Here is a 17,158-nt window from a genome sequence, read left to right on the forward strand (position 1 = left end):
CACCGCTTTCCTAATGACTGGACTGCATTTCATGCGTCAGTCATCCAAGCCAGAAGGTGAAGAAACAAAGTAGGAATTCCTGTCAGAATCACATGTGGTGTCAGAGTTCTCTTAAGTAGAGACAAAAGTAAAATCCATAGAGTCTGTTTTTTAAAAAAAAAAAACTCCAGATGCCCTTTTAAAATCTGGAAATCCAAACTGAGAGGGAGAGAGAAAGAAGAAGAAGAAAAAGGCAAACAGACTACAAAAAATATGTATGTGTTGTGCTTACGGTGAAAAGACTACTTTTTGCAGGAGGACATCTCCATTTTTGGAGCTTTACGTACCGCCTACTAACTATATACAGTTGATGGATTAACTTTAAAATAGAGCTGACAGGAAAATGCTTTTTGAAAAGGATGCTGACAAGAAAAGAGGAAAATAAGCATAAATTTGATTCAGATATTAATAATGAGCCCCATGTGTATGTTGCTTTAGTTTTCAGAGCGTCTCCACACGCATCACCTCATTTAAAGCCCACGCTCATCCTGGGATGTGGAGGTGACTGCGCCAGGTGAGAAGGCGCAACCCGCCCACGGCCGGTGCCATGTCACCCACTGACATCTAATAAGACGTCAGGGCTAAGATGTGCACCCAAGCCCCCTAAATTCTGTTTTCTTCCTACACTAACGTGTTTCCTTCCAAGTAGGGACTTTAAGATCATGAGGAGGCACGATTGCTCCTGACTTCGATGAAATGCTCTAATATTGTGCCAAGGGAACGTATAAACTCATTTCTTCAGACCCTTAAAAGCAAGTGCATTTAGCCCTAGCCGGTTTGGCTCAGTGGGTAGAACGTAGGCCCACGGACTGAAGGGTTCGATTCCGGTCAAGGGCATGTACCTCCGTTGCAGGCTCCATCCCTGGCCCTGGTCAAGGCGCGTGCAGGAAGTAACCGATCGATGTGTCTCTCTCGCCTGGATGTTTCTCTCTTTCTGTCTCTCCCCCCTCCTTTCCACTCTCTCTAAAAATCAATGGAAAAATATCCTCAGGTGAGGAGTAACAACAAAAAAGGAAGTGCATTTAGTGCTCAGTCCTGGGTGGTTTTGGTCTTCAGGGTCCCAATGGCAAGGGGCGGTGGAGACTGCAGGAAGCGATCAGCTCTGAGTGGCTTTAGAACAAAGCAGCACTAAGGGGTCTTCAGGTAGGGTCTGTACAGGATGGGATCCGACAGGTTCACCACCAGGCTTCAAGGAATTCAGGAACTCTGTGAAATCACACAGAAACTTTTCTGTGCATGTGCATGTGGGCTCCATCCTCAGAAGACAGAGTGTAGGAGGCAGCCTGTTGATGATGATGTTTCTCTCTCATCATTTTTCTCTGGGGGAAGGATCTATATCTTTTATCCTCAAAAGTGTCTGTGACCCAGAAATGGCTCTGAAACCACTCTTTTTTAAGAGGCCTTTTTAAAACCTTTAGAGGATTTGAGATGTCACACACTTGAAAAGGCAGCGGTGAACCTTGGCGACCATTTCTTCAAGCTCAAGCGTTCCTTCTTTTCAGTCAGGATAAGAAAGCCATCGTCAAAGCGGACCTGTAATACGACTTTTCTCACATAAAGCTCATTTTCTGATTTGAGTATCAGAACTGACATGGTTGGAATGAGCATTCCTGTGCCTTCTGTATTGTCTCAGAGCAGAGTGACTGTGGCGCTACAACCTGAGAAAGACCTTCCCACGCAAATCTACAAGTCACTGGTGAATGACATAATTTCCCAAACAAATCACTATTGTATAAAATTAGACCATGATGTGTTAGTCTACGAAAGGATCAACTTTTCAGTGTGAGGTGTAATTCTAGAAGCCTAATTTTTTTTTCTTCTTTTCGCTAAACCAATGGACCTTTACTTGGAAACAAAAGATTCAACAACCATGGGTAAAACATAAGCTAAGACCTCTTGTCCTTCCCAGTGGGAGGGAAGATAGGGGTCATGGGTGGTACAGTTCCTTCCCTCTCCGAGGGGGATACTGGGAGACTTGGGGGACATGTTACCGTCCTTCTGCCTACACGAGGGACCCAGGAAAAAAATGAATTCTTCTCTATCTATTAGGGGAGAAATCTTACAAGGGTCTAGCCCAGTGGTTGGCAAACTCATTAGTCAACAGAGCCAAATATCAACAGTACAACGATTGAAATTTCTTTTGAGAGCCAAATTTTTTAAACTTAAACTATATAGGTAGGTACATTGTTATTAACTTAATTAGGGTACTCCTAGGGCTTAGGAAAAGCCACACTCAAGGGGCCAAAGAGCCGCATGTGGCTCGTGAGCCACAGTTTGCCGACCACGGGCCTAGCCTAATGCCCTCAGGCTATCCCAAGCAGGCTGGCCTTCAGGGCCTCCTTTATGACTCGTGCTGAGCGGCCAAGCATTTAGGGACTAGGTTGCCCAGGTACTAAAACCCACCATTAGGAAAAAAAATTAGCCAAGAGCCAATCATATGCTTCCATTTCAAGTATAATATCGGTGCCTACATTCAGACTGCTCTATTTAACCATGTTGTATCTGCCCTCTTCATATTTAAAGCTCACCGGCTGCCATTTACTTTAGGGAATAGTCTATCTACCCAAAAAGAGGCTTGTTACAAGATGCCACTTGATTGTAGGAGCCCCAAGCGCCAGGGAAGTGACCCCTTAATTCATGTGACCAGGGAAGAGTTCTTTTATGAAGGCAAGGATGGTTTGACCTTGGAGTGACTACTAATGAAATACACCACAGCCGGTCAAAAGAATAACCAAAAAGTAACCATCTATTCCTGATAAAACTTTCAGACAAAAAGTTACGGAAAGCTTTTTGTGTGTGTGTGATAAAATTTGCCATCTTAACCATTTTTTGTTGTTGGTAATCCTCATCCGGGGATATTTCTTCCATTGATTTTTAGAGTGGAAACGGGGGGAAGATAGAGAGAGGAACACTGAGGTGAGAGAGACATATTGATTGGTTGGCTCCCACACGGTGTCTCGACCCGGGCGGGAATCCATCCTGCAACCAAGGTACGTGCCCTTGACTGAACCTGGGACCCATTAGTCCTCAGGCCAATGCTATAACCTTAACAGAACAAAACTCAATAGTATTTTTTATTAATTTCAGAGAGAAGAAGGGAGAGGGAGAGAGAGAAACATCAATGATGAGAGAGAATCATTGATTGGCTGTCTCCTAGACGCCCCACATTGGGGATCGAGCATGAAACCCAGGCACATGCCCTGACCAGAAATCGAACCATGACCTCCTGGTTCACAGGTCAATGCTCAACCACTGAGCCACCACAGCCCATCTAAAATAAACCTTCTTTAAGTGTATAGTTCAGTGGTATTAAGTACATTCACATGGTTGTGTAACCATCTATCCCTGTAATTCTTTTCATCTTGTAAAACTGAAACTCTATACCTATTAAACAGTAATTCTTCATTCTCCCATTACCCCAGCCCTGGCAGCCACCGTTATAATTTCTATCTTTAGACTGCTCTGAGTACCTCACGTAAGTAGAATCCCGCAGTACCTATCTCTTTGTGACTGGCTTCTTTCCCTTTGCATAATGTCCTCAAGGGGCATCCATGTAGTGGCATATTGCAAACTTTCCTTCCTTTTTAAGGCTGAATAATATTTAAGACTATTTTGTTTAACATGTTAAAGACTGTCTCAAACCAGTGGTTAATATTACATTTGAAGGTAAAATATTATAGACCTGTATCCAGATGTGGTCAGGATGCTTACTGTTTAATATTGTTCGCAGCTCCAGCCAATATAGCTCGCTAAGAAAAGGAAATAAATGGTGTAACTGTTGGGGGAAAAAAAAGTCTCTTATTTTAGCCAATAGTGTGCTTCTTTTCAGACTGCAAACCTATTTTGAAGTGAGAGTACATATATTTTAAAATTAGCTATTTTTACAACTCCATCTTTTCATTTGTGACCTAGATCCTATTCTTTTGCCTATTCAAGGACTTTTTCTTGCATATTTTCTTTTCATCGATTTTTTATTCTTCTGGATTCTCCCCAACAGCATATGTTATAGTATCTCCCACCTTTAAAATATCCTCTCTGACCTCATCTTACAAATATTCTCCCTCTGACCTCATCATGTGTTTCTCCAGCTACAATCCCATTCCTCTGCTCCCTTTATAGCCAGACTCTTAAAGAGAATTGTCTATAGTCCAACTCAGTCCCTTATCTGCCATTTTCTCTTTCTCTTTTTATAACCTTTCTTTTTAAAATTATTCTCCAGATATTTCACATGTTGGAAAGAGGACTCGAATTTGTTTGGGTCCAAGGCCCACTTCAGGTGTGTGTGCCAGGCAGAGCTGCACCCCATCCCCCATCTTCACTCTAGTCTGTCTTTGAGTTTCACCACTTCACTGACTCCTTCCCGACCCTGTTAAGGTCATATGCGACCTTAGTTGCCCATTCACTGGTCAGTTCTCATTTTATTCAACATCTCAGCAGGATGTGGCACAGTAGCCTACTCCAAAACATTTTCTTCAGCTGCCTTTTGGGATACCAGAGTCTCCTCGTTTTCATCCTATGACACTCGTCACTCCTTCTCAGTCTCCTGCATTGGTGGTCCCTGACTCTGCCCTGGGATCTCTTTTCTTCTGTGGCCATGGCCTCTCCTTGGATGACCTCATCCAGGCTTATGAACCCGAACAGCATCTAGGGACTGATGATCCTCGATTTATATTTCATGTCCTCCTTCCCCCACCAAGTCCAGATTTGTAAATCCAAATGGCTACTTGAAATCTCCACTTGCACATGTAATAGGCAGCTCAAACTTGACCTGCCCAATCTTGATTTTTCCCTCTCAAACTTCGTCCTCCTCCATTGTTCCTCATCTACGTTCATCAGACCTTGACACACTTTTGCTCAGTCCCCCAGACCACAATACATCCTTGATCTTTTTCTTTCCATCATCCTTTGACATTCAATTTGTCAATCTACTCTATTGACTGTCTTCAAAATATATCATGTCCTCACTGTCTCTGCTGCTACAACCCAAGCCCTCGCCACTGCTCTCAACTCTAGCCTGAGCTGTTTTCAGTAGCCTCACCAGTTGGTGTCTTACCTTCCACTGTCTTCCTCTGCAGTGTGTTCCTTCACAGAAGCCAAAGTGACCTTTTAAAATGTAAATCAGGTCATACCACTCCCCTGCTAAACTATTATCATGTATAATAAAAGCCTAATATGCTAAGTGTCCGGTCAGCCATTCAGCCAATCAAAGTGGAATATGCTAATGATATGCTAAGGCTGCTCAACCACTTGCTTGAAATCAACTAAAAGTGGTTTTATTCCAGAGTCCATAATGCTAACCAAGACAACTAGAAATTTCTAATCAACTTTGGGCTTAGATTAAATCAGAGTAGCAGCCAGGGGGCAGACGCTAAATGCAGGAGCTGCCCCCTGGTGGTTAGTGCACTCCCACTGGGGGAACGCCCGCTCAGCCAACTGCTGGGCTCACGGCTGGCCCCCTGCGGGCCTAAGCCAGCAGCCGGACATCCCCTGAGGGCTCCCAAACTGCGAGAGGGTGCAGGCCGGGCTGAGGGATCCGCCCCCTCCCTAGTTCACGAATTTTGTGCACCGGGCCTCTAGTACTTAGAATAAAATTCTATTATTTTTACCCATCTAAAGGGCCTTAAAGTCCTGGTCCACGATTGACCTTCTGACCTGCCTTCCCTGACTGTTTGGCTCCGTCCACTCCAGCCTGCCCTACTCAGCCTCCTTGCCACCACACAGCTTCCCTGGGCCGCAGCTGGCTTTCCTTGATGTGCACACAGCTGGCTCATTATTAGGGTCTTGTGCTCAACTGTCATTTCTTCAAAGATGACTCCTCAGATAACTCTAAGATATGTACCACTAGCCCCAGTCTGCTTTGTTTTCACCCTGCTTTGTTTAACTTCTATCAATTACCAGTGTCTGAAATTATTTTTCTATTCATATTCTTGTCTTTCCCACTCAAATGGAAGCTCTGCAAGGGGAGTGGCTTCTTATGCCTTGTTCTTTCTTGTATCCCTTGTGCTTAGAACAGAATTGGCACGTAGTAGGTGCTCAGTTAATAACTGTTGAATAAAGTTCAGCACTTACCAGTTATAAAACACACTGTGGGGGTGGGGGTAATCTGTTTACAACAGTGATATATAGATAGATAGATAGATAGATAGATAGATAGATAGATAGATAATTATCAATAAGTAAAAAATAAGCAACAAACATGAGGTATCATTTTTTCCCTATTCAGTGGGGAAAACTAATGTTGGTGAGAGTGCTAGGAAATGGGTACTGTCATTTGCCACTGGTGGAAATATAAAATTGTCTAAGCTTTCATAAGTGATGAGTCATGGATGATGTTTATCTCAACTTTCATGCATCATGAACTTATGTCTCCCATTTTTTCCAATAATTACCCCCCCATAATTACTTTTTAAGCCAGAAAAATCCAATCATCTTAATCTTTTCCCCCCTCTTTAAAATAAAACTTTTGTGAAGTTGATCCCAGCAGCGGATGGCCTTGTTTTTCTGTTGCCTCTTAAGAATAGTTCATCTGACTCCTGTCCCAGCTTCCCTGAGATCATGCGATGCCTGTCATTGAGAACTGTGTGCAGAGTCACTCTTGTTCTGCGGCCCTGGGCTGGCTTGGGGAGCCCATCGCACATGTGGGGCTGGGGGAAAACATGCAGGCGTGGCCCACCCAGTCTGGGGGGGGTGGGGGTCCCACAGCCTTTCCCGCCAAGACCCAGGTCTCCACCGACAGGGAAGCCTAGCATTCCTGGGCAGATCCCCTGCCCCACCCAGCGCCCTCGCCGCCTGGGATGGAATTAGAAACAATAATAACCTGTCATTGAGAACTGTGTGCAGAGTCACTCTTGTTCTGCGGCCCTGTTCTGGGCTGGCTTGGGGAGCCCATCGGACATGTGGGGCTGGGGAAAAACATGCAGGTGTGGCCCACCCAGTCTGGGGGGGATCCCATAACCCTCCCCACCAAGACCCAGGTCTCCACAGACAGGGAAGCCTAACATTCCTGGGCAGATCCCCTGCCCCACCCAGCACCCCCGCCGCCTGGGATGGAATTAGAAACAATAATAATCACAGCTGGACCTCTGATGCCCATTTCCTTAGCCACGCTCGGGCCCTGCTCTGCCCATGCCTGGTGGACAGCCTCCTGCCCGGGCCCAGTCCTGGAAGGGAAGTTCGCAGCTGAATCCCCAATGGGCCATTCTTGTTTCCCCTGGTTTCTGTCTTTCCTGGAGGTTCATTGGTAGCTGGGCATTTCACTTAATTCTGTTGCTTTCTGGGCTCGGCAGTTACGTTCCCGAGCACCCCGTGGCTCACCTGGACAGTGTTCACCCAGACGGCTGAGAGCAAAGCCCGCACATACTCGGCTCCTATATGTTGCATTCACATTTCCTCAGCCTCGTCCACTTAGAATCTGGCCTCTGAGAGTGTGCACAGTGAGCCTCAAGACCTGCCAACCATTGTGGATTGTTTACAGTGTCATCAAGAGTTAAGGGTTGAGCCTTAGCCGGTTGCTCAGTGGTTAGAGTGCCAACCCTCGGACTGAAGGATCATGGGTTGGATTCCGGTCAAGGGCATGTACCTCGGTGTCAGGCTCAATCCCCGGCCCGGTCAGGGTTCATGCAGGAAGCAACCAATTGATGTATCTCTCTCACATCGATGTTTCTCTCTCTCCTAACTCTACTCCTCCCTTCCACTCTCTAAAAATCAATAGGGAAAACATATCCTCGGGTGAGGATTAACAAAGCAAGCTAACTAACTAAAAAGAAGCTGAGGGTTGGGGCTGGCTCAGGATATAGCTTCCCTAGTGTTTGCTGGCGGAAGGGCACACACGCATATACAATAAAAAGCCTCCCTTTTTGCCTTAACCACTTGTTCTGGTTGTGTTCAAGAAGCATAATCCACCCTAGCCAGTTTGTCTCAGTGGATAGAGCGTCGGCCTGCAGACTTGAAAGGTCTGGGATTTGATTCTGGTCAAGATCACATACCTGGGTTGCGGGCTCGATGTGGGGGGGTGCAGGAAGCAGCCAATCAATGATTCTCTCTCATCATTGATGTTTCTATCTCTCCCTCTCTCTTCCTCTCTGAAATCAATAAAAAAAATATTTTTAAAAAATGTGCATAATCCATCTTCATCTTTATACTTGTTAGGGAAAAGGCCTGGGGGAGAGGTAGGAGAGAAGAATTCTCCTAGAATAAGTGTCATCTGTCCCTCGTCGGCCTCTGCTGTGGCTTGAGCCTGGACTCAGAGACTCGGGGTCCCTGCATTGTCACAGGCTGCAGGGCAAGGGGGCTGCAGTCTCCCCTGTCCATTTGCCCAGCCAGCCCTGCTCTCCTTCAGTTACTCATTTATCTGCACTTTCGTGTCTCCAGGCCACCCATCCCTCCTGCCTGAGGGGTTCAAAAGAACCCTGAAATTAATCTAGCTTGGACTTAACCACCTTCTTTAACTTTTTTTCTTACAGCTTAAACTTTGGAACAAATACCGAATTTCCAACATTCCATCACTGATATTCCTAGATGCCACCACCGGGAAGGTTGTGTGCAGGAATGGGCTGCTGGTGATCCGTGATGACCCAGAAGGTGAGTCCTTGGCCTGTCCGTGCCGTACCCACCTCTGATCCTCTACCCTGACCTCCTTCCATTGCTGGAGATTATGCAAATGAAATACAGTTGACCCTTCAACCCACATGAGGGTTAGGGGCGCCAACCCCCACGCATTGGAAAAATCCATGTATAACTTTGACTCCCCCCCAAACTTAACTACTAATAGCCTACTGTTAACCGAGAGCCTTACTGATAACATAAGCCATCAGTTAACACATATTTTCTATGTCATATGTAGTATAAACTGTATTCGTACAATGAAGTAAGCTAGAGAAAATAAAACGACATTAAGAAAATCATAAAGAGCCCGGCCGGCGTGGCTCAGTGGTTGAGCATCGACCTGTGAACCGGGAGGTCATGGTTCCATTCCTGGTCAGGTCACACGCTCAGGTTGTAGGCTCCATCCCCAATGGGGAGTGTGCAGGAGGCAGCTGATCAATGATTCTCTATCATCACTGATGTTTCTCTCTCTTTCTGCCTCCCCTTGCCTCTCTGAAATCAATTAAAATATATTTTAAAAAAATAAAAAGAAAATCATAAAGAAAAGGGAAAAAAATCATAAGGAACAGAAATAAAATTTACAGTACTGTGTGTTTTTATCAATACTGTAGGTTACATCATCAGTCTTAGGCTATGTGGTTTATCTGTGAGTTTTCTCAAATTGCTGGTTAAAAAAAAAAAAAAAATCCGCGCATAATGGACCCAGGCAGTTCACTCAAGTTTTTCAGGGGTCAATTGTATATGTAAGTGGGTTTACTTGGCTAAAGAATATTTGTCTTGATGTAATTATGGTTTTCTCCAGGTCATGGTTAAGGTTTTAAGGGATCAGAATGTCCCTCCTGGGAGCTTTAATTCCCGGGCGAAGGAGACGGAGCTGCGGAAGGGAGGCAGCTTTGAGGGCGGAGGAGCCGTTGAGCAGCAGCTAGCGCTCCGGTGCTCACTGTCAGCGCAGCTCCCCTGGCGAAGTCGCAGGCTCTGTGTCCCCCCGCCTCGCTGGCCAGTGCGCCTCACTTCCTGTGCAGGCCTGGGTCTGCCGGCCGGCTGGCTGGCCACGCACTGGGCAGGTTGCCCTGATGAGGGTGCTCAGTGCTGTCCAACATCGGTTTCTCTCCCCTTTGCACTGGAGTCATAAGCTCGTCCTCCCTCACTTACTGATCCAACTAGACGATTCAAGCCTGGTCACACATTTTCCCAGTTAAAATTGCACCTGCCTCAGAGAATCGCCCTCAGTAAAAACCAGGGCATCATAGAACCAAGATTTTACCTTCTCAAATTTAAACACACACACACACACACACACACACACTACTCTGAAGCTTGTTAAAATGTCGGTCTCCCCCCTTTTCTCCGCCCCCTCAAGATTTTTGGATCCATTTGTTCAGGGTGGGCTCCGCCACCTGCGTTTTCAGCCAGTCTGTGCCTCTCCCTCCCAGCCTCCCCTCACCCCAGGCGGTTTTGAGGCCGTGGTCCAGGGACCACCCTGTGAGAAAACACTGTCTGTTGAGCTGGGAGCATAGTATTTGCGCTTCCTGCCTGGGGCTTAAGTGTCATCAGAATGCAGACCATCTGGGTTGAGTGGGTTTGACTCTTTCCTTTCCCTAGACATAAATTGTTATCTCACTTGGTTCCCTGGGCCCCAACTCAAACATTCTGGGGGCGGGGCCCTGGAGCATCACATTTTAAAAATTCCCCGTGGATTCTGAGTTGCAATCAGAGTTGAGATGCCCTGGATCCCAGGGTTGGAATAGGAGAAACTCATGGCTAATATCTGAGGCAGCTTCCCCAGCCTGGCTCACCACCAGTCCCCCAGGGAGTCGGTTTTGCTGTTTGGGGACGTACAGCTTCAGCCCTAGATCCTGGGATTTGGGGTATGGCCTGGGCTTCTGTATTCTTCAAAACACCTATGGTCATGCAAGGTTGGAAACCATTGCCTTGAGGGTAGGTAGGACTCTGTCAGGGGTGAGACCCGCTTTTATTCCTGTGTTGTAGCCTCAGGTCCTACGGGTGTTGGATGATACAGTTGCCGTGCTCTGCAGCCCCGAGGCCTCTGGGGTCAGAGGCCACACGGAAGAGTCTTAACCTTCTCCCATCTGTTGCCTGTTTCAGGTTTGGAATTCCCTTGGGGACCTAAGCCCTTCAGGGAAGTCATTGCAGGGCCCTTGCTTAGAAATAATGGGCAGTCCCTGGAGAGCAGCAGCCTGGAGGGGTCTCACGTGGGCGTCTATTTCTCCGCACACTGGGTGAGTGTTTGCTCCTCTTCAGCCCGGACAGAACGAAGCAGGGAGATCCCACCACAACCAGCTGTGATGGGCTCCCGGCGGTGTGACTGCCGGGGCGTAATTCCCTGGCGTCCTTCCTTTCCCCTGTGCCCAGTGCATTGTGGTTGGCGTGCAATAGGTGCTTATTATTATGAATGATAATAGCAGCCAGAAAATGACTTCTTTTGACTGGTCTAAGCAGACAGCTTTCTTAGGCCATTCTGGTGAGCTTCTCATGGTCCCTGCGGGGGTTTGACTGCTGCCTGCCGGCCGGCTGGGCAGAGCAGGAGGAGCCTGTGCTGGATGCGGCCATCATGCTTGTTTCTGCCTCTTATGGACCAGGTCCCGCCAGCCCAGCTCTGCGTGGGCCCTGCTGGCCTCCCGGTGACGGCAGGTGGCTGGGAAAGGGGACGCTGGAGGTGCAAAGTCACGCCCAGGATCCTGCTCTTGTCTTTCAGTGCCCCCCTTGCCGAAGCCTCACCCGGGTCCTGGTGGAATCCTACCGGAAGATCAAGGAGGCAGGCCAGAAATTCGAGATCATCTTTGTTAGTGCAGACAGGTAAGGTGGTGCGCGGGAGCCGGTGAACGTGCCTTTGTCTCACTTCTCACTTCTCACTTCTGTGAGGTAGAGCTTGGAGACTGGGACTGGGGAAAGCGTAGCCGGGATTATTGGCAGCGGGACGGATGCATGTCCCCTGTGCTCTGGGAATTGTCTGAAGGGAAGCCGAGAAAGCCGTGTTCTTGCTGTAAATATGTCGGTAGGTCCTGATTCAGGCTGGGGCCATTTGAGATTAGGGTGCATTTTCCTGATTTGGTCAGCTTTTTGGATTGCGGTGAAAGGATATGGAGGTGGGGGTGTGGGGGAGGAGAATGGAAAGAAAAGAGCAGACGCTAATGGATTGTGGTGCCTGTCTTAGCTGGCTGTGCAGTCACCTTCCTTAGCTCCAGCCATGAACTTTGTCTGGGGTGTCATACCAGACTACGTCCTGGACTACGTCGGGCCCTTTTAGCCTCAGTTTCCTCTGCCTCTTGCCCTCTCCCCGGCTTTATTCATCAGTGACCGTCCTGCATCACAAAACTCTGCCCCAGTTTAGACCGAGCCGCCAGGTGCTTCTGCCTTTGAGCGCCTGCTCACAGAGGCTCTCTGAGAGCCAGCACACGGAGAGCGTGCTGTACGCTGAGGTAGCCTTGGCGTCCGTGCTGTTTCATGCTGCGGTCCCTCCCCCAGCGCCCTGGCTTCCATCTCAGTGCCTGTGAGTGGGGACAAGCTTGAAGCATGCCAGGTGGAGTAATAACGTGTCTAAAGCTTTTTAAAAAATCAACTTCATTGCAGTATAATTGACATACAATGAAGTGCAGACATTTTAAGTACACAGTTCAATGCATTCTGACAAATGTGCATACCATGTAAGCATCACAATTACAATAGAGCATTTCCAGCACTCAGAAGACTTCCCATGCCTCTCCTCGGTCAGTTCTCACCCCCAACCCCCCATTTCAAGGGACCCCTAATCTGCTTTCTTGGCTGTTGCTTGATTAGATTGGTCATTCCTGGAATTTCTTGCATGTGGAATCATAGTGTCTATGATTGCTTAAAAGTGTGGTCCTGTACACACCACTCTTACTATACAAAATAGAAATGTCACAGGAAATGCAGTGTCTGAACATCTGGGCTTCTTATAAAAAAGTGTTAAGACCCATCTGTGTTGAACATGAAAAGTTGGGCTGAGTGCAGTGGCTCAGTGGTTGAGCATCCACCTATGAACCAGGAGGTCACGATTCGATTCCCGGTCAGGGCACATGCCCAAGTTGCAGGCTCGATCCCCTCTGTGGGGCATCCAGAGGGCAGCCAATCAATGATTCTCTCTCATTATTGATGTTTCGATCTCTCTCTCTCTCCCTTCCTCTCTGAAATCAATAAAAAAAATATACTTTGAAAAAGGAAAGAAAAGTTGGGCATGAGTTAAACTAGGGGGATGCAGGGGAGCAGGCTGTAGAGATGGCCTGGTGTTGTGGTTTGCATCCACCAGCCCTACGGAGGCATTTGCTTCCCAGCGTACAGAGCAGACGGAATGACCCCTCTGTGTCTGAACACGATCAGACGCCTCTGCATCTGCAGAGCCCTGGGCACGGCTGGGTGGAAGGTGGGGAGGACCCAGCGGTGGTGCACTCGGGGGTCATAGAGCCGTGTTTCCATGTGTGTCTCTGTAGGTCAGAGGACTCCTTCAAACAGTACTTCAGTGAGATGCCCTGGCTCGCCGTCCCCTACACCGACGAGGCCCGGCGGTCACGCCTCAACCGGCTGTATGGAATCCAAGGTAGGCATTCCCACGCCACGGCGCTTCCTGGACCGGCTCATCCGGCTCACCACGTCTTTGGCTTTGCTTTCAGAGGGAAAAGACCTTTTTATTTCCGTGGATGCGCACTTGCTTTACCAGCTTCAAAATGACATGTGGTGAATTTGACATTACGTGGGTTATACTGTTTTTTAAGCACAGTATTTTCACAGGGGAGGCAGCTACTCCTCCCCCTCACCAGCTCCCCAGTGACTTGGCCAAAACCTCATCCCCTGGGTTTTACTCTCAGACAGACCTGAGAGTAGTCTGGTTCCATCACTCAGATGCTTTGAGCCTCAGTTTCCTCATCTGCAAAACGGGTGTGCTACATCGCTGCCACAAGACCTGCTGGGAACACTTACAGGAGAATGTATGTATATACAGCACTTCCCATGATTCCTGTAGCGTAATGGTGAGGGCTGCGTTCCGTGGATGCGCACTTGCTTTACCAGCTTCAAAATGACATGTGGTGAATTTGACATTACGTGGGTTATACTGTTTTTTAAGCACAGTATTTTCACAGGGGAGGCAGCTACTCCTCCCCCTCACCAGCTCCCCAGTGACTTGGCCAAAACCTCATCCCCTGGGTTTTACTCTCAGACAGACCTGAGAGTAGTCTGGTTCCATCACTCAGATGCTTTGAACCTCAGTTTCCTCATCTGCAAAATGGGTGTGCTACATCGCTGCCACAAGACTTGCTGGGAACACTTACAGGAGAATGTATATAAAGCACTTCTCATGATTCCTGTAGCGTAATGGTGAGGGCTGCGTGGGTATTACTTTTAGGTGAGACAGTTGGTTTCCTGAGAGTGTAGCAAACTAGGACTTGGAGTATTGATCATGTTTTTCAGAAACAATGATCATTCGAGAGGCAAACGGGGTGTTTGTTCTTTACTGTGTGAATACCTCCGTCCAGCCTGCACACGGCCAGGCGTTTTCTTGGCAAAGCACTTAACTAGCCTGTAAAGAGTTAAACTCACTCTCTTTGTATCAGCAGTGCCAGAGCCTGGTCGACCCTCGGTGGGTACAGCTAATGTTTGCGTTCTCAGTGCCCCTTGTGTTACATGGGGAATGGGAAAAATTAAGATTTTCCTCCAAATCCCACAGCTTATGGGGGAACTCATCTGATCCTTCAATCTTTTTCTTCACCATTTACAGTAAGCATGTATGACTTTGTTTGGAGCTAAAGTTTCAAAAAATACTTTATTTTAAATCGGCGCTTCTCAATTTCAAATGTGCATAAGAATTGCCTGGGTTTTGTCCTTTACTGTGTGAATACCTCCATCCACCCTGCACACAGCCAGGTCTTTTCTAGCCTGTGAAGAGTTAAACTCATTCTCTTTGTATCAGCAGTGCCAGAGCCTGGTCGACCCTCGGTGGGTACAGCTAATGTTTGCGTTCTCAGTGCCCCTTGTGTTACATGGGGAATGGGAAAAATTAAGATTTTCCTCCAAATCCCACAGCTTATGGGGGAACTCATCTGATCCCTCCGCATGCGCCCCCACCAGGGATTGAACCCGCAATTTAGGCATGTGCCCTGATTGGGAATGAAACTCGCAACCTTTGGGTACATGAGACGATGCTCCAACCAACTGAGTCAACCGGCCAGAGCTACGTCTATTAATTTTTTGAGAATGTTGGGGGCTCATACCTCCTATTAATAAAAAAGATGAGAGCAGTTCCCTTTCCAAAGAGAAGTCGAGTGACATGACTTTGTTCACTGGTCTAGAAGGAAAAGCACCAAGTTGCTTGGGGAGCTTAAAGGAGACGTCACAGGCTTGTTTCCTCCCAGTGCTCTGCCTGCAGAGAGACTGAAAGCTCAGGTGTGCTCTGGTGGGCAGCAGAGGGTGGAATTGCTACTTCCTGGGGATAAGTAAAACTTCATCTCTTCATTCATTCATTCATTCATTCATTCAACAAATACTTGCTGAATGACTTTGAGCAAGTTACTTAACCTCTTTTATCAGTAAAATTTGGAAGTTTCAATGTTTGGCACAGAGTCGGCACTTAATAAGTATTTAGCTGACCAGCTCAGGAAAAAAAGGGAAAATTAGATTTTACAACCTAAAAAAGATAAACTGTTGGTATCAAAAACCTTAAACAGCCCTGGCTGGTTTGGCTCAGTGGATAGAGCATCGGCCTACAGACCAAAGGGTCCCAGGTTCGATTCTGGCCAACAGCACATCCGGTTGCAGGCTCGATCCCCAGTGGGGGGGCATGTAGGAGGTAGCCAATCAATGATTCTCATCATTGATGTTTCTGTTTCTCTCTCCCTCCCCCTTCCTCTCTGAAAATAAAAACATAGTTTTTAAAAAAGCTTAAACAAAGCCAACCAACAATATTAATAGCATGCTGGCAAAGAGTCAATATCCTTCATAGAAAAAGAGCTTTTTCCAGATACCAGTCCAAAAGAGAGAGAAAAGACAATATAGCCCTGGCCAGTTGCTCAGTGGTTAGAGCATAAGCCTGCAGGCGAAAGGGTCAAGGGTTCTATTTCCCATCAAGAGCACAGACCTCGGTTGTAGGTTCGACCCCCAACCCCAGTTGGGAAGATGTAGGAGGCAACCAATTGATATGTCTCTTCCATATTGATGTTTCTCTCTCTCTCTCTCTCCCTTCCACTCTCTAAAAAAAACAAAAAAAACCACACAAAAATCAATGGAAAAAATATCCTTGGGTGAGGATTAAAAGATAGACAATAAAGATACAAGGTAGGCAATTTGTCCTATGTATAGTGTCAGAATGGATATCAAAAATATTCAGCATAATTTACTTTCATGAATTATGGATGAAAACACTGAATTTGTATATATATATCACATTTGCAAAAAATTCCCACCACCACAACCAAAAAAAAAAAAATCCCCAGTGTAGGTAAGAGAGCAGACTGCTGGGAATGTAAATAGGACAACCTTTCAAGAGAGTAGTTGGCAGTACACATCAGAGGCCTTTAAAAAATCTATAAGGCCTTTCATTAAAAATCCCACTTGTAGGAATTTATGCCCAGGAAATTATCCCAGAGCACCCAGCAAAGACTGAGCTTGTCTTGAGCAGTTGGTGGATTTCTGGTTTTTTGGTTATTTCTCTCATATTTGCATACTTGGAATTTCATTACGGACCATGATTCTTTCTTTGCTTCAGCCCCTAGAAAACCCAGAGCTATATTTGTCACCACTTCAGTGATTTTGCAAAACTGACCGTTTCTGTGCGTGTCCTTGACCCTAGCTTCGTTTCCTCTTCCTTTCTTGTGTTCCCTTCAGGGGTATATTTTCATCTGTTTTTATTAGATTATATCATGCAATTTTTAAGACACCTCAGATCCTTTTTGGAAAAAAAGATGGAGTAGATTTAAACACATAGGATCCTATTTCTCAAGCGCCAGCTAGCCACCGGGACTGAGCTCAGTGGGAAATAAGAAACCAGAGGGGGGCCCAGTGCTGCCCTTGGGTGGACGAGATGGGCCTTACATTGGGAAATGACCGAAGAGCAGAGAGCACAATGATGTAAAAAGTGTTGATCAAATAAGTGCCCCTTTGTACGGCAGCTTGGAAGAGAATGGAGACTTTTCAGAGACGCATCCATTCCGCACAGTCTCTTAAGGCCCTGGCAGTGTGGGGATGGGAAGTGCATTGGTGGCACTGCCCCAGAGAGTGGAGCTGGGCGCTGGGCCTCACTGAGCCACTCTGCGCCGCCTGGAGGCCTCCCCACATTTCCAGTCATGAGCCATCGGGGGTAGGATCTCTCTCCACCATAGGGAGTTCAGTTGCCCTTTCCTAGGCCTGGGGTCCAGCATGACGCAGTCACCGGAAGTGAAGACGGTGCCTAAGGATGGTCTGTATGTAACGCACAGCCTGTTTGCGGCTGGCCGTCTGCCCTCCCTGTGCGCTGTGAGATGCTGCTAAGGACCCTTTGGGGTGTGTG

At 47.2% G+C, this 17,158-nt stretch overlaps 1 protein-coding gene across 1 annotated transcript in view; it reads left to right on the forward strand.

Moving 5' to 3' along the window:
• NXN (nucleoredoxin) overlaps window positions 1-17,158 on the forward strand; it is a 162,613-nt gene that overhangs the window by 123,398 nt on the left and 22,057 nt on the right. The window contains exons 4-7 of the mRNA XM_015566805.1: window positions 8,502-8,619; window positions 10,750-10,883; window positions 11,360-11,460; window positions 13,113-13,219. Of these exons, the coding sequence (XP_015422291.1) occupies window positions 8,502-8,619; window positions 10,750-10,883; window positions 11,360-11,460; window positions 13,113-13,219 (460 nt within the window). The remainder of the gene's footprint in view (window positions 1-8,501; window positions 8,620-10,749; window positions 10,884-11,359; window positions 11,461-13,112; window positions 13,220-17,158) is intronic.

This window comes from Myotis davidii, unplaced genomic scaffold (genome assembly GCF_000327345.1).
Source record: "Myotis davidii unplaced genomic scaffold, ASM32734v1 scaffold363, whole genome shotgun sequence".
NCBI classification, from domain to species: domain Eukaryota; kingdom Metazoa; phylum Chordata; class Mammalia; order Chiroptera; family Vespertilionidae; genus Myotis; species Myotis davidii.